The sequence below is a fragment of the Brachyhypopomus gauderio genome, chromosome 14 (genome assembly GCF_052324685.1).
Source record: "Brachyhypopomus gauderio isolate BG-103 chromosome 14, BGAUD_0.2, whole genome shotgun sequence".
Classification (NCBI taxonomy): Eukaryota; Metazoa; Chordata; class Actinopteri; order Gymnotiformes; family Hypopomidae; genus Brachyhypopomus; species Brachyhypopomus gauderio.
The window spans coordinates 9176233-9200599 of NC_135224.1; the positions used below are offsets into that span (position 1 = coordinate 9176233).

At 51.1% G+C, this 24367-nt stretch overlaps 1 protein-coding gene across 5 annotated transcripts in view; it reads left to right on the forward strand.

Moving 5' to 3' along the window:
- exoc6b (exocyst complex component 6B) overlaps nt 1-24367 on the forward strand; it is a 61887-nt gene that overhangs the window by 26822 nt on the left and 10698 nt on the right. Inside the window, exons 16-22 of one of the 5 annotated variants that reach the window (XR_013120864.1) lie at nt 4547-4658; nt 5614-5748; nt 5927-6106; nt 7079-7108; nt 13350-13491; nt 14275-14461; nt 15004-16024. Coding sequence is in view for 4 of the 5 variants with exons in the window: in XM_076972435.1 (XP_076828550.1) it covers nt 4547-4658; nt 5614-5748; nt 5927-6106; nt 7079-7108; nt 13350-13491; nt 14144-14226 (682 nt within the window). In the remaining variant the exon portion in view is untranslated. The other 4 variants (XM_076972433.1, XM_076972436.1, XM_076972435.1 and 1 more) reach the window with 4 other exon arrangements.

Here is a 24367-nt window from a genome sequence, read left to right on the forward strand (position 1 = left end):
CTCTTCCATTGTCTCACTCTGTATCCCAGAGAGGCTTCAGAACTTGGAGAAAGGAAATCCCACGAACTCATACTTTGCGCGTGGTGTTTTTCTAATCAGCGTCATGTTTTGCGAAGACTCTGTTCTTCCGAGGTATTCCTCTACGTCTTTATTGATCTCTGGTCAGTCGGGCCACGCTTAAATATACTGATGAACTTTCCAGAAGCTCCTGATGTGATGGATTGGTTTCATGGAGAGGGCTTGCAACGCTGCCAAGCAGCACTCCGCGCCCTCTCGTTTTTTGAACACGTCCTTTGGCTTAAGCCGCGTTGCCACTTCAGCCGCGCGGTACGCACTTTCCCAACTTTCCGCAGCCACCTGAAGGGGCGCTGTGCCGCGGACTCTAGGTTTGCTGTTCCGCTGGGCTCCCCCTGCGCCGAAACTAGCCGTGTAAGTCTCCGATGCATCTGGCAATCATACCCTGGAAAACGGAGGTCGGGGGAGGGTCCTACTGAAACCATATGCTCCTGAAGGAACGGAGATCTAGTGATTAAAAGAGCGGAGTCGCATGAAGAGCCCCTCCCCCCCTCCGAGGGCGGTGGGTAGCGGGGCTTACTGCGGGAAACAGCCGGAACGCTCACAACTGTGCCGAGTAATCTTTCATTACTCTCTCCACTTTGAACTTTCTGCTCTAGTGTTTTTTATCGAGTTGGTTTTCTTGCACAGCCGGCCCACGTAGACACGTTGCGATGTGAACTGATCCCTGACCCCTGACCTGTCATCCCCTGATCGGAACAGTAGGTCATGGGCTCAAGGTCGGAGGTCTAGCTCCACAGGAGTCTTCGTGGCGGTGGTTCCGGCCAGGTGGAGTATGCCGGGCCTCTTGGCGATTTCTCCTCTACCGAATCTCATGGATCACGACAGAGAGGCTGCTGTGGGGGGCAGATGTGTGTGTGTGTGTGTGTGTGTGTGTGTGTGTGTGTGTGTGTGTGTGTGTGTGTGTGTGTGTGTGTGTGTGTGTGGGAGGGAAACAGACACGAGAGACTCTGGTCACAGTCACTAAAGCCACAAGCCACTGAAACACCAGCCAAATGACCAATCTGTTACCAGCAGCAGTGATGAATTACGTCTGAGACGTAGTCTGACTCACAGCACATTCCAGTCCCGTAGCCGTCTGTAAGGTTAACCGATGCTCGTTTGCGTGATTAAAGAGCAAGGCACATCGATGAGCCCAGACCTCCTGTCTTGCATCCAAAGACCCAGTGAGCAAAGTCCAGTGGGAACGAAGCCCGAGACAATCAGGACTCCTAATGCTCCCAAATCACGGCACATGTGACCCAACCTTCCCAGCTAATCGCTTCCTGTCTGACTGCGAGGGCCTTCAGACGCCGGGCCTTGTGTAGTCCAGCCGTTGTGCCGAAAGTGAGCGTCATCCGACCGGAGATGCGTCCAACCCGGATCCCTGGGCCACCTGCGTGGGGCTGAGACGTGGGCTGAGACGGCAGGCCGGGGGTGGTGGTGGGGGGCTTCTGCGAGAGGTTCGTGCCCCTGCTCTCCGGCCCCCTGAGTCCTGCTGCTCGGGGTCTCACCGCTCCCTCCCTGCGTAGTTATTGGGACGTGGCCGACCTTCATGCTCTGGTGTCGGTTAAAACTCAAAAATAAACATTTGTGTGTGTGTGTGTGTGTGTGTGTGTGTGTGTGTGTGTGTGTGTGTGTGGTCCCAGGGATTCAGATCAAGGTCCAGTCACTCGGCGCTAACTGAACAGTACCTTCAAATAAGAGCACTGGTTGGACTTGAACGTGTTTGACACATTTCACTGCAAATCTGTGTCTTCATTAGCACAAGTGTGATTGAGTAAGTGGAACAGTGGGTCCAGATGGACCTGCATTCAGGTCCAGTCCCCGTTGAGGTCTCGTAAGGTCTCTGTGGTGTGTGAGGGTTTGTGTGCGTCTGTGTGTGTGAATATGCATACGTAGGCCTCAGCAAAGGTGCACACGTGTGCGGGGGGCGGGCCCTTGCTATTGGAAAACCTGTGGGCGCGGGCCCTTGCTATTGGAAAACCTGTGGGCGCGGGCCCTTGCTATTGGAAAACCTGTGAGGGCGGGCCCTTGCTATTGGAAAACCTGTGATTGACAGAGCAAAGGAAAGGGGACGGTGGCTGTGCGTCCTGCCCAGACCGCTCCACCACAGGTGATTAGTCCTCTCCGCCGTCTCTCCCTCCGCTAACACTGAGAGGAGGTGCAGTCACCAGGAGGTCGTCTGCCCCGCTCCATGTGCAGGTGGTTGTGGACCAGACTGGAGGAATTTCTTTCTCCCCCTTCCCGGATTGTCTGCTGAACTTTGAACCCTGGGCGAGAGAGCCTTCAGGATTCGAAAGTAGTTTTACAGATGTGGAGGGAACCCCCCCCCCATGTGCCCGAATGTGACGGGTCAATAGCGTAGAAACACACGGGCAGCTTGGCCTCCATGCTCCAGCCGACCAATCAGTGCGATGCGGGACAACACGATCCGTCTCTCTCGGCCACCCCGCGGGCACACACTTCCTCTCTGCTCCTTCCTCTGATGGGCTTCGTTGACTTGGAGATCCCCAGCCACCTTCTCCTCTGTTTTATTAAGACCTCCTTGCGTTAAGGTTCATTTTTAAGGCCCGCTCCTCAGACTTCTTGTGAGTCCGTGCGAACGTGAGGCCGTTAGCGCAGGTCAGGAGTCTCCCTCCGCCCCGTCTCCTCACGCCTGTAGTCCACACACTCCCTGGAGTGATGGGGCGGTGTTCCCAGGCTGAGTTTGGCCTCTTCACACACCATGCCGTCCTCTCTCTCGCGCTCTCTCTCTCCATCCCTCTCTCCCTCCTGTCTCTCCTTCATCTCTCCTTGATTTCCTCCCATGCCAAGACACAGAGTGAGCCCCCCCCCCCCTCCTCCTTCGTCTTTAATTCTCCCTCTGCTGCTCTTCACACACTGAGAGACTATTTGGTAATTGTGAGGAATGTGTTTGGGACCCAGGGGGGGGGGTGTGTTTGTGGGGGGGGGGGGGGTGGGGTGGGGTGGTATCTGGTGCACCTTGTCCAGATTTGCTGACTTGCATGGTTCAGGAACACTGTGCACTCTCATTCTCTCTCTGTTTCTCCCCCTCTGTCCATCTTTCTGTCTCTCCCTCTCTCCAATTTTCATATCTCTCCCCCACCCCCCTCCCTTGTTGCCCTCTCCCTGGGGGAGGAGGGCGCGTGTCTCCAGCTGGACTGATGGTAATGTGCTAATGGGGAGGGCAGCATAGACCACCGGCCAGCATAATTAGCCCCATTTGTGCAGGTTCCTGATCCGCTCACCCCCTCCTCTAGTTTCTTCTTCCAGTTGTTGGTGGCTTTTGTGATTGTGTGAGAACCTTTTATTGTGTGTGTGTGTGTGTGTGTGTGTGTGTGTGTGTGTGTGTGTGTGTGTGTGTGTGTGTGTGTGTGTGTGTGTGTGTGTGTGTGTGTGTGTGTGTGTGTGCATGCGTGCGTGTTGGGATGTAGTGTATGTATGGATCTGAGTTGTCTGATCTGTGATGTTGGAACATGTAGAGGTACAATCCACAGGGTGTCGTTGTTCATTGTTAGAGACTCCATCGCTTTCTCACACTTGAGCTCTCACACTTGCGTGCTCTCTCTCTCGCTCTCTCTCTCTCTTGCGCTCTCTCTCTCTCTCTCTCTCTCTCTCTCTCTCTCTCTCTCTCTCTCTCTCTCTCTCTCTCGCTGGCTGGCTGGCTGGCTGTTTCCTTGCCTGCTGATCCTGGACTCTGCTCCTGCGACCCCGAGTTGGGATGATCAGGCGTTCGGCCTGGTTGTTTGGGTCCGGTTGCTCCAGAATCATTGAAATCAATTCCGCTCCAGCGAACTTGTTTTGTTGCAGTTTTCAGTAATTCTTGTTGTAATAGTTGACTGTCAAAACCTGAAATATTGGTCCTTCACTATCTGAGCAAAACCATATGAAAGCTCTTTTGGTATATCTCAGTCGATATATTTCTGTCCCTTTCAATCTCTCTCTCTCTCTCTCTCTCTCTCTCTCTCTCTCTCTCTCTCTCTCTCTCTCTCTCTCTCTCTCTCGTCTGTATCCTTGTCATTGAAATGATTGCATTCTAAATCACTTTGCTGGATTTACAAAATGACACAAGCTGGAATATTCCAAAACTTTGATCAACAGAACATTGCTGAAAGAGCATCATGTGTAATTCTTGAAACAATTCACGAGTCTCTCATGGAGATGTCGAGATTTTAAATATTACGTGTGTGTAAAATAATGTCTGTGCGTGCATACATCTAGCTGAAAAAGATGATCTCTGAGCGTAATCTCTGTTGCAAGAGATTCAGAATTGCAGTGAAGTACACTAAGTTTCCAGAGAAACAGGATGTTTTGGACAGAAGTCTTTCATCAGCCACGCAAGCAAGGAAAAATAAAGGCGTTCGTCATGTGCAAGTTCACTACATAATTCTGCAGGATTCAGTGAAGAGCGTGTGCTGGCGATTGGGTTTGGGGACACACGGATGTTTGAGTGTGAGGAGTTATGTACACGTCCTTATTTTGGGCTCAGCTCTACAGAAATCGACGACATGATCCGCAAGTCCACCAACCTGCTCCTGACACGAACCCTCAGCAGCTGCCTGCAGTACGCCATCAAGAAGAAGAACGTGGGACTAGCAGAGGTGAGAGGTGTCCCGACTTGTGTAGTAAGTCCCGCCTGTCCGTCTCTGCCCCGCTCCGTGTTTACAACTTCCTGCGCTGTTGTAAGTGGCCCGTGACGGTTCCTGCGGGTCCCCCCCCCCCTCAGCCACCGCGGCCCACCTCGCTCTCGTCCGGGAGTGTTTAGTCTGCCGCAGCTGTCCCACCCGCCCGGCGCTGTTAGTGCTCCGCTCAGCTCGTGCCCTGTTTATAATCTCACCACTCCAGATAGAGGGACCGGCCGGGCGGCGCGCAGAGAGGGGGACGTAGAGGGAGTTCTGCCCCACAGTTGGGCTTGGTTCATCCAGAGGGCAAACCGCTGCCTCTCACGCTGCCTCTCACTGGTGGAAAACACAGCAACCCCCTCTCCCCCGCCAAACGCGTGTACACACACACACACACACACACACACACACGTTTTAGGCCAGATCAGATATCAGGACCTCCTGCCTCCGTTGTACTCTGCTTGCGCGGAGGTGCGGATGTGCAACTGGGGGCTTCGTGCTTCAGCAAAACACTAAACCTAAACACCCCCCGCCCCCCACCCCCGCTCCTCCGCGGGGCATGTCGGAGATGGGCGGAGGAGGGTGGAGGTCCCCTCGCTCTTAGACCTGGGCAGAATTAGCCCCGTCTCTCCTCGCATGGCTGCCGACAGCCCTGCCCCGCCTATGCACCCCAAGCCCTGGTCCTCTGCCCCGCCCCCGCCCCCGGCTCAGGACACGCCCCCTCAGGAACAGCAGTGTAGGGACCACCTGTGGCTCACAGCTATCTCCACCATCTCCCGGCCTGCAGTAGTTTTTCCTGCTCTGGAGGCTCGTGATTTATTGAACTCACGCAGCCACTCTGAATTGGTAGTGGACTGAATTTAATGCGGACAGACCTGAACCCGGCGGATCTCGTACGATGTGAATCTAATGAAGATGAATTTGATTGGTGCAGTTGGTCCAGATCATCGTGAACACGACTCACCTGGAGACGTCCTGCCACTACCTGGAGGAGTTCATCTCCAACATCACCAACGTGCCTCCGCACATGGTGAACGCCACCAAGCTGTACGGCACCTCCACCTTTAAGGTAGGACGCGCCACACCCGCACCACCCAGTGGTTTCAGCTCCCGCTCTCATACCTCGCATTACTGTGTGGGTTGCTGTTGTGACTGCCGGTGTGTGTGAGCACTTTGATACTGAGCTTGCAGGCAGTGATGGCATGTTGACACTGATGGGGTGTGTGTGTGTGTGTGTGTGTGTGCAGGATGCCCGGCATGCGGCAGAAGAGGAGATCTATACTAACCTGAACCTGAAGATCGACCAGTTCCTGCAGCTGGCCGATTATGATTGGACGGCAGCCCAAGGGGGCGGGAAGGCCAGCGACTACCTGAGTGACCTCATTGCCTTCCTCTGCAGCACCTTTGCGGTGTTCACACATCTGCCCGTGAGTGGGTTTCACTTTAGACGCCCACGCGCACACTCGGCCTCCTTAACCTACGCCGTCGAGCCTGTTTTCAGTTATCTTTAATTATCGCTACACTCTGAGAGAATCTGTGTCCCACCCAGCCTCGGTGTCTAACGCCGGCATCAGCAGGTCTTGTTTACTGCCGTGGCCGTCTCTTGTGCGTTGATCCTATTGCCCTAAAGCCGATTATGCCTCCAGGGCGCTCGAAACCCACTGCCGAAGCTACGTAGACTCGGTGTAGTAACAGGGTTGGGGCTTCTCCGATCAGGACGTGTTCTATAGCCAGCGGCTCGATTAGCAAGGGCCGTCTGGGCTTCCTACCCTCTGCCCAGCCTGGCCTTGACCCCTGACCCAGAGCGGATTTGGGGTCAGACAGAAGGGTTCCAGAAGGTTCCACCCGTGGGCCTCTGCACCCTCCCTTGGCTGCGTGAGCAGAGCTGGGAGTAGCAGTGCCAGTGTTAAGCCCCCTGCCCCCCCGGTGTGCTCTGGCTCCCGTTGCCCCGCACTGCCCCCACAGAGGCGCTGAAAGCTGCTTCCAGCACCCCCTCCTGCCCCTCCTGTAATCTCTTAAATCTCACAGCGCCCTCCGACCCCGCCTTGGCAGTGGGGGAGGCCCCCTTTTCAGCCAGGGAAAATAGGGGCAGCCACATTTTTGTGCGGATTTCACCAAGAGGGGGCAACATTCGCCAGTTGCATCCCATTCTCTGACACGCACATTCATGCACACACACACACACACACACACACACGTTCTTTCACTCGTATTCACCCGGGCCTCGAACTCTCATGTTACCGATTCTGCGTCCCTCGCCTTTGCATATGAACAACCGTCTCCTCCCGAGCGTGCGAACACACACCCAAGCACGTCGCCTCCCCCCCAGTGTGTAAATCTCTGACGCATGCTGTTTGGCGTGACCTTTGACCTGAGAAGCTCCGCTCTCCCCTCTGTAGGGCAGTCCCACAGAGCACGCCAGGCTGCCGGTAAGTATGGGCGTGGTGGCGTGTAGCTGCTCTAACCCTGACCGAGAGCGCCAAACGCACCGTAACGCTAGCGCATGCTGCCTGGTGTTGTGATGAAACGGCAAGTGGTTTTGTTCGCTCTGTAACGTAGCCGTTAATTTAAGGTCTAATACGAGTCTTGGATGCTGAAGTCGGTATATATAACTAACCTCACCTCTCCTGGCCTCTTATCCGTCTTAATTATCCTGACACGCTGAAAGGACACTCCCCTTTAGCTTCTGATTGGACCTGCTGCCATGGACCTGCAGGACGCGGTCGGCCATGTCACGCGTCCCGTGCGGAAGCTTTATCCACGTGCTCTCGTATTCACACGGAGTAGCGGGACAATCCGTGCGTGCTCGCTCGCTCACGAGGACTCGGCGTGCGGCCCGGCGCTCTGAGGGCGGCCGTCGCAGTACGGGCTCTTGGTCCGTGTCGTCGAGGTGGTCCTGACAGGCTGCCGCTAGATTATTTAACAAACGGATACTCGTTCGAGTCATGGATGGCAGAGGAGGGATAAATACACAAACACATGCATGTACACACACGGGCGTACGCACACACACGCACAGTGTGTGTGTGTGTGTGTGTGTGTGTGTGTGTGTGTGTGTGTGTGTGTGTGTGTGTGTGTGTGTGTGTGAGTGATGGGGACCACCAGAGCAGTGTGGCTTTCTGCAGTGTAAACCGAATGCAGTCCCTCCCTGCTTCTATGTAAGCAGCCTGATTGGCACCGGAGAGGAGCACAGAAGCTCTTCCAGGTGTGTGATGGGGCGGAGCTTCCTGTGGGGAGGCCCAGAGCGCGCCGGTTCTGAACCTGAACCGTGGCGAGCACGTCTACAGTTCCAGGGGAAGAAGAGAAGTTTAGCTACAATTACCTGCCTAGAAATCAAAGTTTTACCTTAAACGCAAAGTGTTTGAATGTTCTGCACGAAGGAGACAAAATTCCCCAGAAGAAAACCTCCATAAGGGGGTGGGAACAAACCCAGACTACCATCTCGTCTGAAGCAGAGTTCCCATCATGGTGAGCCTGATACATAAATCCTGGGCTGTGGTGGTGTCGGTCCGGCTTGGGTGCTGTGTTTGCAGGTGTTAATGGAAGAACGCAGGAGGGTCGACCGGTGTCGAGCCTTCAACAGGAAGTAAAGAGTTCCAACAGGAAGCGCTTCACCTCAGCCAGCCGCCCTCTGCTTTTGGTTAGGTTGTTGTGAATGTGTGCATGCTGCTCTGTCATTGGGAAGAGGTGTGTGTTGCGTGAACTAGCAGAAATGTTTGAAATATGAAATGTGTGTTGTGAAAGATGCCTACACCCCCCCCCCCCCTCCACCCCCATCACGACCTTTGCTGTGAAATGTTTTCTGCCGTCTCTTTTTCGTTGTTGCCGTTTCGGTTTCTGTCTTTATGCTCTTGCCGTCCGTCCGGTTTCCCTCTCTCCTGTCTCCTCTCTTCCCCTCGGGTACTGAACTCCGTCGCTCCGTGTTCTCCAGGGTCTGCTTGTTTTCACAGCCGTTTGCGGCCGAGGGCTTTTTAATGAAGGCTTTGATGAGTTTGTCTTTAATTAAGCGCGCAGGCTACCTCTCACTCACATGCTTTTCTTCCTCCCGTCTTCTGTCTCTCTGTCAGTGCCCCAGGCTAATTGTTAACATGCCTCTGCCCTGAACTGTAAAACAAATGTGCTACTGTGAGAGGGGTGTGCCACCTTGAGTTTGGTCCTATGTGAAACAGAACCCCAGAAACGTACACACACACACACACTCACACACCCCTTTGAGTACCTACCAGAAGGAACTCTACCAGAGGAACTGATCCATGATCACATGCAGTGCCCCCTTTAACTGAATCAGTCTTTATTTTAGCCGTGTGTGTGTGCATGCGCGTGTGTGTGTGTGTGTGTGTGTGTGTGTGTGTGTGTGTGTGTGTGTGTGTGTGTGGCTCAGGTTCATTCAGACCACCTGGGAATCCTGCAGGTCATAGGTCAAGGTTTGACAGCAAGATATCCAGCCACTGGAAGAGCCAAAAATTTGGGACACTTCCACCTAGACCCTTGTCCTAGAACTGAAGTTGGGTTTGGGTTAGAAGTGTGAGGGTATTACACGCTCCCTGTCTACACATCACACTAAACCACTCTACACTCCCCTCTCCTTCTCTACACATTACACTAAACCACTCTACACTCCCCTCTCCTTCTCTACACATCACACTAAACCACTCTACACTCCCCTCTCCTTCTCTACACATCACACTAAACCACTCTACACTCCCCTCTCCTTCTCTACACATCACACTAAACCACTCTACACTCCCCTCTCCTTCTCTACATATCACACTAAACCACTCTACACTCCCCTCTCCTTCTCTACACATTACACTAAACCACTCTACACTCCCCTCTCCTTCTCTACACATCACACTAAACCACTCTACACTCCCCTCTCCTTCTCTACACATCACACTAAACCACTCTACACTCCCCTCTCCTTCTCTACACATCACACTAAACCACTCTACACTCCCCTCTCCTTCTCTACACATTACACTAAACCACTCTACACTCCCCTCTCCTTCTCTACACATCACACTAAACCACTCTACACTCCCCTCACCTTCTCTACACATCACACTAAACCACTCTACACTCCCCTCTCCTTCTCTACACATCACACTAAACCACTCTACACTCCCCTCTCCTTCTCTACACATTACACTAAACCACTCTACACTCCCCTCTCCTTCTCTACACATCACACTAAACCACTCTACACTCCCCTCTCCTTCTCTACACATCACACTAAACCACTCTACACTCCCCTCTCCTTCTCTACACATCACACTAAACCACTCTACACTCCCCTCTCCTTCTCTACACATTACACTAAACCACTGTTATTCGCAGAATCTACTTTTGCTTTGTTTGTTTGTTTGTTTTTCCTCCTTCTCTGTTAAACTTATTTCCTTCCAAAACTGGTACAGAGATCATATCTGCAGATGATTATGTCATCACATACCATTATATGAGAACTACACACACACCGAGTGCGGTAAATTAATAAGGTCACCCCATTCCCCAGTCAGAGCGGATGAGCGGAGCTTGTGAGTGATTATAATGGTCTCAGCAGGAGACAGGTACTCGCGTGGGTTTCATTCCACTGTGAGGAGCAGAAACAACAAACAGGGACCATTGCTTTGACCCACATGATTTATTAGGGCTGTTAAGCATGCAGAGACGAGAGGCCGGGAAAACAAGCGTGTTTATTTTTTAATCACCGCACCGCCACACAGGCACCCTAATCATCTGTAATCGCCTAGTTAGGCCTGAAAGTGCTTCAACCTGATTAGAGCCTTGCTGGGTTAGACCGCATGGTGTGTGTGTGTGTGTGTGTGTGTGTGTGCATGTGTGTGTGTGTTGGGGGGGGGGGGGGGGGGGGGGGTGTTTGAATGAGAGATGCGTGATATACTGATGACCAGTGGTGAGTTTGATGATTCCAGGGTGTTTTGTCTAGACTTTCACTCTAAATAAAACGGCTGTGTTGAATGGAAAAGGTTGCAGTGTATATCTGATGTTACTTAATGCAGGTCAACCGGGTTCATTCGCAACCAGGCGTCTGATCAATCAGGCTATCCTCCCCTCCCCTAATCACCTCTCCGTTACCCCACACCTCCCCTAATCACCTCTCCGTTACCCCACACCTCCCCTAATCATCTCTCCGTTACCCCACACCTCCCCTAATCACCTCCCCTTTACCCCACACCTCCCCTAATCACCTCCCTTTTACCCCACACCTCCCCTAATCACCCCCCTTTACCTCACACCTCCCCTCCCCTAATCACCTCCCCTTTACCTCACACCTCCCCTCCCCTAATCACCTCTCCTTTACCTCACACCTCCCACAATCACCCCTCCTTTACCCCACACCTCACCTGCCCTAATCACCCCTCCTTTACCCCACACCTCACCTCCCCTAATCACCTCTCCTTTACCTCACACCTCCCCTAATAACCTCCCCTTTACCCCACACCTCCCCTAATCACCTCCCCTTTACCCCACACCTCCCCTAATCACCTCCCCTTTACCCCACACCTCCCCTTATTACCTCCCCTTTACCCCACACCTCCCCTAATCACCTCCCCTTTACCCCACACCTCCCCTTATTACCTCCCCTTTACCCCACACATCCCCTCTCCTTTACCCCACACCTCACCTCCCCTAATCACCTCTCCTTTACCCCACACCTCACCTCCCCTAATCACCCCTCCTTTACCCCACACCTCACCTCCCCTAATCACCTCTCCTTTACCTCACACCTCCCCTAATCACCCCTCCTTTACCTCACACCTCCCCTAATCACCCCTCCTTTACCCCACACCTCCCCTCCACTAATCACCTCCCCTTTACCTCACACCTCACCTCCCCTAATCACCTCTCCTTTACCTCACACCTCCCCTAATCACCCCTCCTTTACCCCACACCTCCCCTCCACTAATCACCTCCCCTTTACCTCACACCTCCCCTCCACTAATCACCTCTCCTTTACCCAACACCTCCCCTCCCCTTTACCCCACACCTCCCCTAATCACCCCTCCTTTACCCTACACCTCACCTGCCCTAATCACCTCCCCTTTACCTCACACCTCCCCTCCACTAATCACCTCTCCTTTACCCCACACCTCCCCTAATCACCTCTCCTTTACCCCACACCTCCCCTAATCACCTCTCCTTTACCCCACACCTCCCCTAATCACCTCTCCTTTACCACACACCTCCCCTAATCACCTCTCCTTTACCCCACACCTCCCCTAATCACCTCTCCTTTACCCCACACCTCCCCTAATCACCTCTCCTTTACCCCACACCTCCCCTAATCACCTCCCCTTTACCCCACACCTCCCCTCCCCTCCCCTCTTCCATGTTCTTGCCTTTTTTCGTTATCTGGTTATTTTACCTAAATTAACAGATCTGAACTCTTCTTGCTGTCTGTTAACTAAATGAATGTCTATGAAGCTACTTCATTTAGACGTATAGGAGGAAAGGCTTTGGCTGGCCTAAAATGCCCTGGCTGCCCCCGAAATGAACCTTCTGAGAAACCCACATATGGTCCATCAGTGGGCCTGAGGAAGCCAGGGCCCCTTCAGTTTTTACACCAAGGGGCCAATTACCATTATATACGGAGTGCTGAGTTTTTCAAAACGTTTCTTTATTAAATTATTATTCATATTTCAATCTTTGAAACACCACACTCTATCTGACTCCTTGAACCAGTGTGTTAAGTTGGACTATAAAGTACTTGTGCTAGTAATGCATAAAGTATTAGGTGTTGGGGTTGGGTGAGGCAATGGCCCCTGACCCACACTCACCAAACACGTGAGGGTCTCTACCAACCCTTCTGTCTGCTCGGATCACAAGTGAAGGTTTCCTTACCCACGGCCCACTCCCCCCTCTCCCTCCCCACCATGAGTTCTGTCCCGCCCACTCCCCCCTCTCCCTCCCCACCATGAGTTCCTGTTCTGGGGGGTGACCCGGTACTCCTGGTTTTGATCTTTTCCACTTCCTTGTTCATCTTCTTTCTGATGCTCCCTCTCTTTTCTCTCCTCCCTTCTCTTCTGCTTTTGCACTTTTGCTGGCGGTAAAGGACGAGCTGTCTGTGCCATCAGCCTCATGACTAGAGTGCAGAGTCATTTACTGGGTTTCCTATTGGATGTGGAGCCATCGCCTCGTCTGGGTGCAGACTTTACGACCAATGAATAAAGCGTGCGTCCCCCGCTGGGAGGATGTTCTACGCTGTGTGTGTTGGCACGTTGAACCATGCGCACACTGGGCACTTCTTGCTCTTTTTTGATTATGAACCTTAACTTCTCCCTGCGTTCCTCTGAGCTGTGCAGATTTACGGTGGCGTTCGTACTGGGCTCTCTGGATTTACTGCTTTGTGTCTATGCCAGTGTAGAAGGTCCTCTTGTATAATAGTGTTGTGTTTTTTCTAGATTTGACCATTTTAGACAGAAATCCCACAGACCCTGGGCCCTTCACTCTCCTGTTTTCTTTTAGGTTTAGTATCATATTAAAAGCTTTGGATCTCCCATGAAGAAATTACTCTGGTTGTCAGGAAAGAGCTGGATAGCATATGATTGCATATTTGAGGGTGTGTGTGTGTGTGTGTGTGTGTGTGTGTGTGTGTGTGTGCGTGCGTGCGAGATTTAACTAACACTCTTTCTCCCCTCTCTGTGTCTGTAGGGGAAGGTTGCTCAGACAGCATGCATGTCTGCATGTAAGCACCTCTCCACCTCCTTACTACAGCTGCTCCTGGAGGCCGATGTCAGACAGGTGTCCATGGGAGCACTGCAGCAGTTTAATGTGGACGTCAAAGAATGTGAGAGTGAGTATGGGGGTGGCGTACGTAAATTGTTGACGGGGGGTGTGGCGAACATAAATTGTTACCGGGGCGGTGTATATTTACAACCATTGGAGCAGATGGACGATGTCCTGTCATTCATCCACTACTTTTTAATGTCATGCGATCTACCCGCATTCCTTCGCGATTGACCGACACTTCCTGATCGATGTAATGGGCACCCCTGCTATAGAGCCTAACTTTGAGGCTTTTTGTCAGCATTTTCATCATTTCTTACAGCACGTGCTACATGCGTGTGAATGGATACTAGTGAGTGAATAGGTCCTTGCCCGGATAATTTTTCACCCCCCCTTTTTTATAACAAACTATGCAACTCCTATATGCCCCTTTCTGCCATCTGGTAATTCCATGCTCTAGTCAATATACTTCATTTGTCAATAGATCTCACTTGTCTTCACGTATTGGAGTCTCTTGGATCTGGTGGTGACTGATCCCATAGCTCCCCAAGGACAAATTAGAGTAAAGTGAGAAAGTAGAGAGTATGCAGTTTTGGCTTCACATAGAGCTGTGTCACTTGGCCTGTGTCTCCATGATGTTTTCCCTGTGACCACAGCTGAAACCGCTTTAGAACATCTAACCCATGCTGGTTAATGGATTTCCCATGATCCATGTCTAGAGCCTGCCATCATCCAGAGGTCATGGGCAGAGAGACTGAATGACCTTCCGGCACAAGACCGCCACATCGACTGCTGTGGTTAAGCCATCTGCTGACCCCCCCCCCCCCCCCTCCCCCCTTTTCTTTTTCAGCTAGACTGATAAGTGCTGTTTTAATATCTTGCACTTTTTTGAAGTCCCGTCCATTTGGGTGATGTTGCTTTCATTTCACAGAGCCACAGAACGTGGCTCTAATCTAAACGCCAGTCATCTCCCAAATGTCATTGCCTTTTCTCAACTGATGTCTGCAGGCGTAAAACGTTGACGTCTGTGAGAAAAGGTGAGTCAGGATGACTAGACTATACGTGGAGGAATTGTATATATGTAATTATATATTTATATAATAATACAGTTGTGTGTGTGTGTGTGTGTGTATATATATATATATATATATATATATATATATGTGTGTGTGTGTGTGTGTGTGTGTGTGTGTGTACACATATATACATATATGTTTATATATATATATATACATACTGTATATAGAATGATCAGAAGTCATAATTGCTGATGAAAGCCATCATTGGCATAAATTTGGATTGTATCATAGAAAGATGTGGCCACGTGGCCTGGACTAAAGATCTTGTCACACTTGTTTAAAGTTCAGGGTAATTTGGCATTGAAGACCTATTAAGTTTGTGTTGTAAAGCTTGCCACGAGCCACCAGGGGTGCTGTGCATCTTTCAGAATCTAAATTGGCCCGAATCAAAAAATTTGAATGCCTTGTGGTCCGAATTCATCACTCATCAGTGCAGTTCCAGTGAGGTTCAGTAATGAGATCGTAAGAAATGCTACAAAATGCCATTCTTTCTGTTCCAGCCACAGTCAGTTCCATCATCAAGTGCTTGTCGGTCCATCAAGTGCAAAGTAAACAGGCATACGAAAGAAGTGACGGAATGGTGGAACTTCCACTGACTCTGACCCTGGGGGCTTTGGGGTTTGGGCAGTTTGCCCTGGAGGAAGCTTGTACGTTTGTCTTTGCACACCCAGCTCGTGACTTGCTCAGTAAAGCCTCGGAAGTTTTGATGAAAAGTGGATGGACAGTCATCATGAAAACCTCGCAGGTTTTTTGCTTCTCACCTGTCGGAGGGGAGGTGGACTCGGGCGAGTGGCCGTCGGGCCTCTGGCGACACGGAGGCGCGAGCAGGGTAGGCAGGCACTGGCTGGCCGTTCACAGGGGTCAGAAATAAAGATGGCAGGCGTGTAATCCGCGTGAGAGGCAAGAAAGGCATGCAGCGTTGCGAGGTGAAAGGGATTTCTCCCGGGCCCGGCTCGTTTTGTCCCTGTGTGTCAAACGTTCCGTTTTCCAGAATGGAGAAGCTGCTTGTTTACGGGTCTCCCTCCAAAGGCGCAGAAAGCTCCAGTGGCCTCACATCCAGCCCCCAGAACCCTCTCGACAACACTCCCACCACCTTCACCCCCCACCCTTTGCCTTTTCACAAGTTTTTGTCGCCTCCTTTGCCCTGTACTGCGCCACATGTTCGGGAGAGTGGCTCCATGAGAATCGGCATCAGGTTTTAGCCCGCGGAGGTAAAGACGGCCCCCGAGTCACCCAACCCCTTCTTGCTGCCTTGTCAAATCGACACTGGGGAGAATTAATGAGAGTTTGATGATGCATTTTTTTTAGGGGGCTGGCTAGCACAAAGCCAGTGGCAAACCCAAAGACATGACTCTGTGGCAGGGGCTGCACCCAACCATAACCCCCCACCGCACAATCACCCCCACCCCTCCACCAGCACCATCAAAGCCCCCATCCAAACCACCTCCCCCACCCCCACCGAACCTCCCCCTGTCCTCCCCTTGTCCCGGCTGTCATCCGTCTGCCAATCTCCCGCTCCATGGCGAATTCCCTGCTCTCTTTATCCCTCTCTCTTTCCCACAGGGTTTGCCAGGGCAGGCCCGGTGCCTGGCTTCCAGGGGGACACTCTGCTGCTCGCCTTCATCGACTTGAGACAAGTAGGTCTTTGTTTTTTTCCACCCCTTTTTCTTTTCTTTTATTCTTTCCTTCTCCCTTTCTTCTGTTTTCTCCTGTTTACCCCTCAGCATCTCTCCCCAACCACCCCCCCCCCCCCCCCTTTCTCTCATTCTCTCTCCATACCCCGCCAGTCCCAACCCCCTAAACCTTTACCCTAGCCCTGGTTTTGTTTGAAGGTTTCTTTCCTTAAGTTGCCCTCAATGTGTGTCTGTGTTTTTTGTATTCATATCTGCGATCCCAAGGCTTTGACAGATACAGAACCTTTGGATGGTTTTGTATCGCTTTTTGTTTAATTTGGTTCAGAGGTGGCCTAAAGACTTCCTCTTGTAGAGTCTAAGGTAAGTGTCTGTTGGGGTTTTTTACGGGTCATCTTATCCCATTTGCACCTTTCACACACTTGAACACAGTTGCACGGTCAGACCATTGGTGGCTTGGCTTATGCCATCCTTATACTCTCAGACACAAGCAAATGTTCCACAATACTAAAATGACATCAGAACCAACCACTCAGTGGTCCCTCTGCTGTTTCCTTTGGTTCCTTGACAATCTGTGCACTAGCTGTGCTAAATCTATGTCTTTACTAAACGAGCCGGTACAAGGCTACATTAAGTTTAACGTGTCTGATCAAATTTAACGTTTCTGTGGAAACGAAGAAGAGTGTCGAGTGTGTGTGGTGGTGGTGGTGGTAGGGGGTGGCAATTTAAAGGGTTTAGAGGGGATGGGAAAGAATAACATTGGGGGTATGAGGGTCCATATTTGGGACCCCCTCCCTAGCAGCCGAAGTGGCCAACCTGGGCGGGTGTCAGAGGCTGAGAGGGGATGACGGATGGGCTGGATGCTCGTGGAGCGTTGGATGAATGAGCTGACGGACAGTGACGGATAGCTCTTTCTTCCATTAAAACAATCCCGTTTTGTCCCGCCTGCCATCATGATGCAGTGCCACTTGTTTTTCATTTAGGTTATTTTTTTTTCCCCTGAAACCTGACTTCTCCATGAAGGGCCTTGTGTGGTTTTTGCTTAAGGTTTTGAAAGTGAGCAAAAGGGGATCGAAGACGATGCTGGTGAAAAAACGAAGGTGACGTGGCTGTTTTACACGGATGTGTCGTTTTACATTTGATCGACCGTAATGGCTGGACCGTTCGCATGCCGCTGACTATCCGTATTAATATTGCAATTTCAGATTGAGGTGGGGCAAGAATGCATGCCCCCCACGCCTCTCACCCGCTCCCCCTCCTATCCTGGGGTGGTTTTTTCATGTGGTTGTTCTGGGGGATCGGGACGTCAGAACCGCTCCGTTGACCCAAGCATCCCCCAGTGTGGCTGGCCCTGAATACGCCCGATAAATCAACCTGAAGGGCCCGTTTGTGTACCAGACTCCCGGGTCCTGGGATGGGGCTGTGGGTCAAGCCTTCTGGAGACAGACAACAGAAAGGTCCGGAAGCACTGGGAGGGGCCTGGTGAGAGTCTGGAGCTTCGCTTAAGCTCCAGATCTGAAAAGAAAAGAATATGAAAAGAACGAGGGAGAGGCGTCCAGAGACCTGGCTTCAAAGACCCAGAGACGCTGAGGGATAAGTGGGACAAATGAAGAAAGATTGACACGTTGATGGGGGACGAGCTGACGGGAGAGGAAGTTGGTAGAACAAAGACTCGAAAAACCATTCAGTCACGTTCTCATTAATTCTTGCATTGATCCACGTTCTGCTCAAATTTGTGTCTCCAGAGCACTTTACCAAAGGATGTCAAAGGATCTCCCAATTTCGGGAAAAGCAGAGGCGCTCAAAGATAAGAACAGGCAATGTCCACTTCACTCTTCTCCCTCAAAAAAGCCCTCTGTGCATTCTTGGACCACTTCAGTTTGTCTGCAGAAGTGATGCAGGAATAAACAGCTGTGGCAGCTATCGAGAGACTCAGTCTTTTCCAGCAGACAGAAGAGTGAGAGAGCAGAAATGGGCAGTGTAAACAGTGCTGCTGGCTGCGGCTCGGAGCTGTAGGGCTATATTTAGCGGTGGGGAGGCTTGTGGTGGTGGGAACCCTTGGCTGGCCTTGGTGGTGTGGGAGGCCTGCGGTGCGTTGTGGTGTGGCAGCCCCCAACCCCCCGGCCATGCTCACACCCTCAGCCAACGCCCATCTCAACCCTGCCCTGGCTCTCCCGTCTGCCCAAATTCTTCTTGGGGGGTGGGTAAGTGGGGGTGTTGTTTCGAGAGCTAACGCTCCAGCGGGGGGTGATCTGGCTGTCGTGAGGGCCTACAGGGACTAAAGGGATACCGTGGGAGGGGATGGGATCTGTTTTTAGGTGCTGCATTTGGAGAAGGATCCGAAAATGTTTGGGCTTATGTATGCATTTGTTTAAATGGCTAGGGATTCGTCCTATTTGGCTAGAACCCATGAACTGCCTCGTACCCTTTTGATATCCATTCGCTGCAGCTGAAGACACTTAATTTAACTCTGCTGTCAGTTCACTGTGCTTTGGCACAGTGCAGGTGTGTCCTAGCCAGACCAAGGCCAATAATGGCAATTATTATTTTGGCTAACCGTGCTCTCCTATGGTTTATTGAAGGAAGATGTCCAAGCCAGAGAAGCCTGATTAGAGAGCGCTTCAGGACATTTGTGTCCCCTTCCCCATCCCGCATGGCCAGTTTTGCAGGGCAGCGGAGAGAGTGATGGGGGTGGGAGATCTGGTTCCTCCTCCTCGAAGCTTTGGAGCCAGGAGGCTGCTGTGCATTCCTGTGGCCTCTCCACAGGCATTATCCTAGAATTCCTGGAATGCTTTTTAAATGGCCAGTGGAAAATGTTTTTCTCCTCTTTAATTCCCTACTAGTCCTGTGCACGAGTCCTGTGTTCTTACAAGTGACTAACGTTGGTGGCCCCTCCCAACGGCTCCTCCAATTCTGCATGGCGTCTGATCAAATTTGATTGGATTTGACGTGCTTCTCATCAATTTGCGTTCGTATCCATCTTTGTTGACCTTCAATTTGTAGCTGACTTCATTCATGACCTCTGGAGCTGGTCATTCCATATATCTCTGTTCATGTTTCCGTCTTTCTTTACCCAGGACCGACTAGTGTTTGTTTGCTCTCATTAAGTCTCCATTTAAGTGGATTTTTTTGTGTGTGTATGTTTATAATTATTATTTTTTGCTTTTACTTTATTCTTCAATTGCTACTAAATAGAAATTAGAGCAGACAGCTTATATCCTGTACACTTCACAACAAAACTGCCTGTTAGTAAGCTAAGAGCCGGTCTTGTCCTGACTGTGCCGGTGGTTCAGTAATTCCCACTAGGCTAGATTTGGAAGTGCAAGTCAGTTCTGGTACTGCCAGTTTCTTGGATACTTTTACGAAAAAAGCACGCATTTGTTTGCACTCGCAGTGCATCGTGCACGTATGCTATGGATCGACTATGGAACTATATGGGTCATAGACACTACAGAAACTTGAGATCACATTTGACCTGTACTGAAGGAATGTGACTCTTCCGGCAACAGCCTGCAGGGTAGGGACGAGGTGTGGCTGGGTGGGGGTTGGGGCGAGCGGGTTGGGGCGAGCGGGTTACATAACTTGGTTTAGGGAACATTTTCTTCTGTGATCAAACCAGTCAGGCGTGGAATGGCTCTTGAACACGAGGGAATCTAAAGAATGTTTTCTCTGCTGGTGAAACAAGGTGAATTTTCTGTGAACCCTTTCTGTGAATCGCCATTCTCGTGCCACCAATTTGAAAAGTTTATAGTAAGCAAAAGTGCCACCAAGAGTTATTTGCGTTGCAGCTGGGGGTGGGAAGGGAGGGTGTGTGGGGGGGGGGGGCTTCAATTATTCTTCAGGTGCATGCAGGGCCCAGCTCTGAAACCTCACTGAAGCTAGGCTGCTACAGCGAGGCAGCGTACCGGAACACGTTTGACAGCTACTGCTAATCACGACTTACATGGTCTGCCAAAAAAAGACCCAGCCCAGGGATTGTGGGGAGTCGTGCCTGAAAATAAAAGAGAATGGAATGTCTTACCACGGTGTTCAAATGCCGCTCATCCTTACCTATTAGTGGTTTGTAAAGCAGTACATGCATCCAGCGTGTTAACCAAAACACATGCATTCACCCTCACGTGTGCGCGCGCGCACGTGCGCCAGCAGTGTGGGAAACAAAACGCCAACCTGCTCGCTGATCGTCAACGTTTCAGCAGTGCTGTCAGTTCCCAGTCACACTTTTTGGTTTAACAGAAATGAAAGATTGTGACCAGCATTGAACTGAATTAATAGAAAACGAAAGCAGGAAAAAGTCTTGGGCTTGCGATTAATGGTAATACAAATATTGAAGGTCATAACCGTCAGTGTGAAATCATTTTTTTTTTTTTTTTTTTTTTTGCTAAAACCAAAACTGAACGGAACTCTTCGGAAGTCTCAGTTGGCATTATGCGAAACAAAGTCGTGGGAATCCCGGCAGTTTCCCAACCTTACGGCCATTTTCCAGTAGAGCAAGTGTCATGTCAGTCTGGCTGGATTCAACAGTGCTGCTGCTTGTTTGCCCTCAGCCTGTGTGTATGAGTGTGTACGTGTTTTTCAGGCTTGTGGATGCTTCAGTATCGTCTCCCCCTCGCTTACCGTCACTACATGCCCATTCCTCTGTCCTGTGTGTGTATGTGTGTGTCCTTCACTGAATTTCTGCAGGGCATCTTGGTCTTGGGACCATTTTTGTTTGCGAGGCTGATCCAGAGCTGACTCTGAACCCTTTACGGACTCTTAACATCATCAAATGCGGAACATTTGGGTGGGTAGGTGGGGAAGCATTCAGGATGGGGAGGTGCAGTTGCCATGATGTTATTTTCAGCTTACGTGGGCGAGGAGCACGAGCAGACCTTTCCTTCACCCCTTCCAGCAGCGCGAGTGTGTGTGGACGCGAGGGCTCGGGTGGAAGAAAGGACGGGGCGAAGATAAACAGAGCGAGTGGGGGGGGGGGGGGGTGGGGGGAAGCAGCTCTTTAGCACATTCTCCTTCGGTGATGTCAGCTGCACGGCCCAGATCCTCCGCGCATGTTTGCGTTTCTAATGGCGTGCGAGTCACCAGTGGGTCAAGCGCGGTCCTGGTGAACCCCTAACCTGCGGGTCCGGTAGCTGGGGTCAGACGGGCGGGCGGGAGGCGAGCGATGAAGAGCAGCAGGGTGAAGGGCGTACTGGGATGCGGCAGCGGAAAAGATTTGGCACCGAGGGTGGAGGGGAGAAGGAAACCGGACAGTTCCAGCCCTTGGCGTCTACCCATAGACGGCTAAACAAGCCACTGACAGGTGTCACAGTTTAATCGTTCCCTATTGCTTCCCCTTGGTGCCCAGAGAGTGTGTCACGCTTAACTCTGTCCCCCCTGCTCTTTCTCAATGGCCTGCCAGTGTGTGGCAGTGAAAGGCCTGTTTGAGGCCCTGTCACAGGTCTCCAGGGGTCAGACGGATGAGCTGCCCTGCTTGTATGAAGTCAGTGAGAGAGCAGGGATTCTACCAGGCAGGGGGTTGACGTCTCTCTTTGCATCGGAGACTCCCATTCACCCCCACGAGGATGACACTGGCACTGTTTTTGTGTGTGTGTGTGTGTGTGTGTGTGTGTGTGTGTGTGTGTGTGTGTGTGTGTGTGCGCGCGTGTGTGTGTATGTGTATGTTGTGGTAAAGATAGATGCTCAATACTCAATTTATTCTTTCTAGCTTGGCTCATTGTGGAATATCAAAAACCACCTTTCCCCCCCAATGTATCTCTCACAGACATCACCTTCAGACAAAATGTCTGCATATCCACCAATCCAAAAGGCTAAAGTACCAGCGGTGAAGAGTCTGTAGTTGTAAATTACTAAGCAAAATTCATCAGAATGTAGGTGTGTGTGCGAGTGCATAATGGTGTAAGGGGCTTGTGTAGGGGTCAATATATCTGTGGTTTTGCCTCTGTGACCTTTGGCTTGTGGATCCTCGTTCTGCACTGTGGGGAACCACTGCTCTCCAATTGCTGTCAAGTTAGATTGGACTTGGTTAATTGGCAGTGTCCTTGTTGTGTTCTCCCTAAAACACAAATATTTGTGCGTGTGTGTGTGTGTGTGTGTGTGTGTGTGCGCACCATCCTGTCTCCGTCATGCTCCTTCTCTGTGCGGTATTGGAACTGCAGTAAGAACCTCCTTGGGTTCTCAGACGTTCTAGCCAACTGTTGGTTGCTCATGTTGTAGCAGTGACCTGATACTGGGTCAGGATTGTGCAGCTGATTTTGCTGGGTGATGTTCACACCCAGCTGTAGTTGTTCCTCAGCCTGGAGCTGTCCGTGATTTGTGGAGTTGTAAAGTCTTCTTTGCAGTCCTGTAGGTTGATCTCAAATGGTCTTCATGCAGCTGGCTAATATGACGCCAAGACTAGTTCAACAGATTGACTATTATATTATTATTATATTATATTATTATTATTATTATTATTATTATTATTAATAATAATAATAATAATAATTATTATTATTGACTACTATAGACTGTTTATGATGCTCAATAACCTGTCCTGTCCCACCTGCCATCATCAAGATGGGGGACGTTGAGCAAATCTCTAGATAGGGGCCGTTAAGTTAATCTCTCAGCTTTTGTTGAACGTTCTGTCATGTGAGTTGAAGCAGACCCTTAATGCCAGCAGGGAGTTGAAGCAGACCCTTAATGCCAGCAGGGAGTTGAAGCAGACCCTTAATGCCAGCAGGGAGTTGAAGCAGACCCTTAATGCCAGCAGGGAGTTGAAGCATACCCGTAATGCCAGCAGGGAGTTGAAGCAGACCCGTAATGCCAGCAGGGAGTTGAAGCATACCCGTAATGCCAGCAGGGAGTTGAAGCAGACCCGTAATGCCAGCAGGGAGTTGAAGCAGACCCTTAATGCCAGCAGGGAGTTGAAGCAGACCCGTAATGCCAGCAGGGAGTTGAAGCAGACCCTTAATGCCAGCAGGGAGTTGAAGCAGACCCGTAATGCCAGCAGGGAGTTGAAGCAGACCCGTAATGCCAGCAGGGAGTTGAAGCAGACCCGTAATGCCAGCAGGGAGTTGAAGCAGACCCTTAATGCCAGCAGGGAGTTGAAGCAGACCCGTAATGCCAGCACTACAGCCTCACTTTTCTCCTTTTCGGTCCTCTTTGTTTAGTGGTCACGCATGGTTCTGCTCCAGCTCTGAGTTTCAGAGGGTCATGGCATGAGATCTCTGATTATCTGTGGTTGATGTGTTATGATTATTTTTCATCAGTATGGAAAGTTAGAATTCATGTTTCATAGTCATTTTACAATTATTTTTTGCTTGTTTGGTGGGAGTCTTTAAGCTCCATGGGAGGTTTCTCAGTAAAGGACACAAATAAACAAAACGTACGACAACAGCCCTGACCTTTCGTGTTGAAGCCCTCGGGCCTATCCTCCTGCCAGCTCATGCAACAGTGCCGAGCATTTAAGACACTTCTCATTTTGTGTATTTATCATCTGAAGGGTTTGTTCCTGGAATTATAGATCACATAATGTGTGAAGCAGATGGAAAGATGAAAGTGTCTGTAAACATGTGAATTAAAATGTGCTCGGCAGCAGCAAAGGGAAAACCCAGTGATGCCAGGAACTCCCCAGTATCTTGAGTGATAGATGTAAGAGAGGGGCTCTGAGGAGGAGGAGGAGGAGGAGAGGGAGGAGGGCACGCTACAGCTGGGGGGTGGGGGTGGAGGTGGGGGCAGCAGCGGACAGCAGTGGACAAAGACAAGTGTGTGACGTGTGGGCTGGTGAACTTGTCCTGGCCCCAGTGCACGCTGGATGACCTTCCTGTACTTAACAGCCAGAACCAGGCCAGGTGTAATCACTTTCCCCAGCTTTCCTCCTGTCTTTCCGTCCTGCAGCAGAGGGAGAGAGAGAGAGAGAATAAGTATGTAAGACAAAAGGGGGAGGGCTACTCAAATGGCCTCCAGGCGACCCTGCTTGTGTTTCCCTGGAGCCAGCGGACGATAAGCTTGACGAGCTATCTGTATTCCTCTCTCTCTCTCGCGCGCTCTCTCTCTCTCTCTCGCGCTCTCTCCCACATACACACACACACACTCTTTCTCCCTGAGAATTATCGGGGGTGGGGGCTGGGAGTGGTATATTATAGCCGCAGACCACTGTGTGCAATACGTGTACACAGAGAGCACGCTCTGAAAGACCGAGTGCTGACCCCAAAGTAACCCTGGCCACTGTCCAGCCGCGGAGTCGGACAGCATCTAG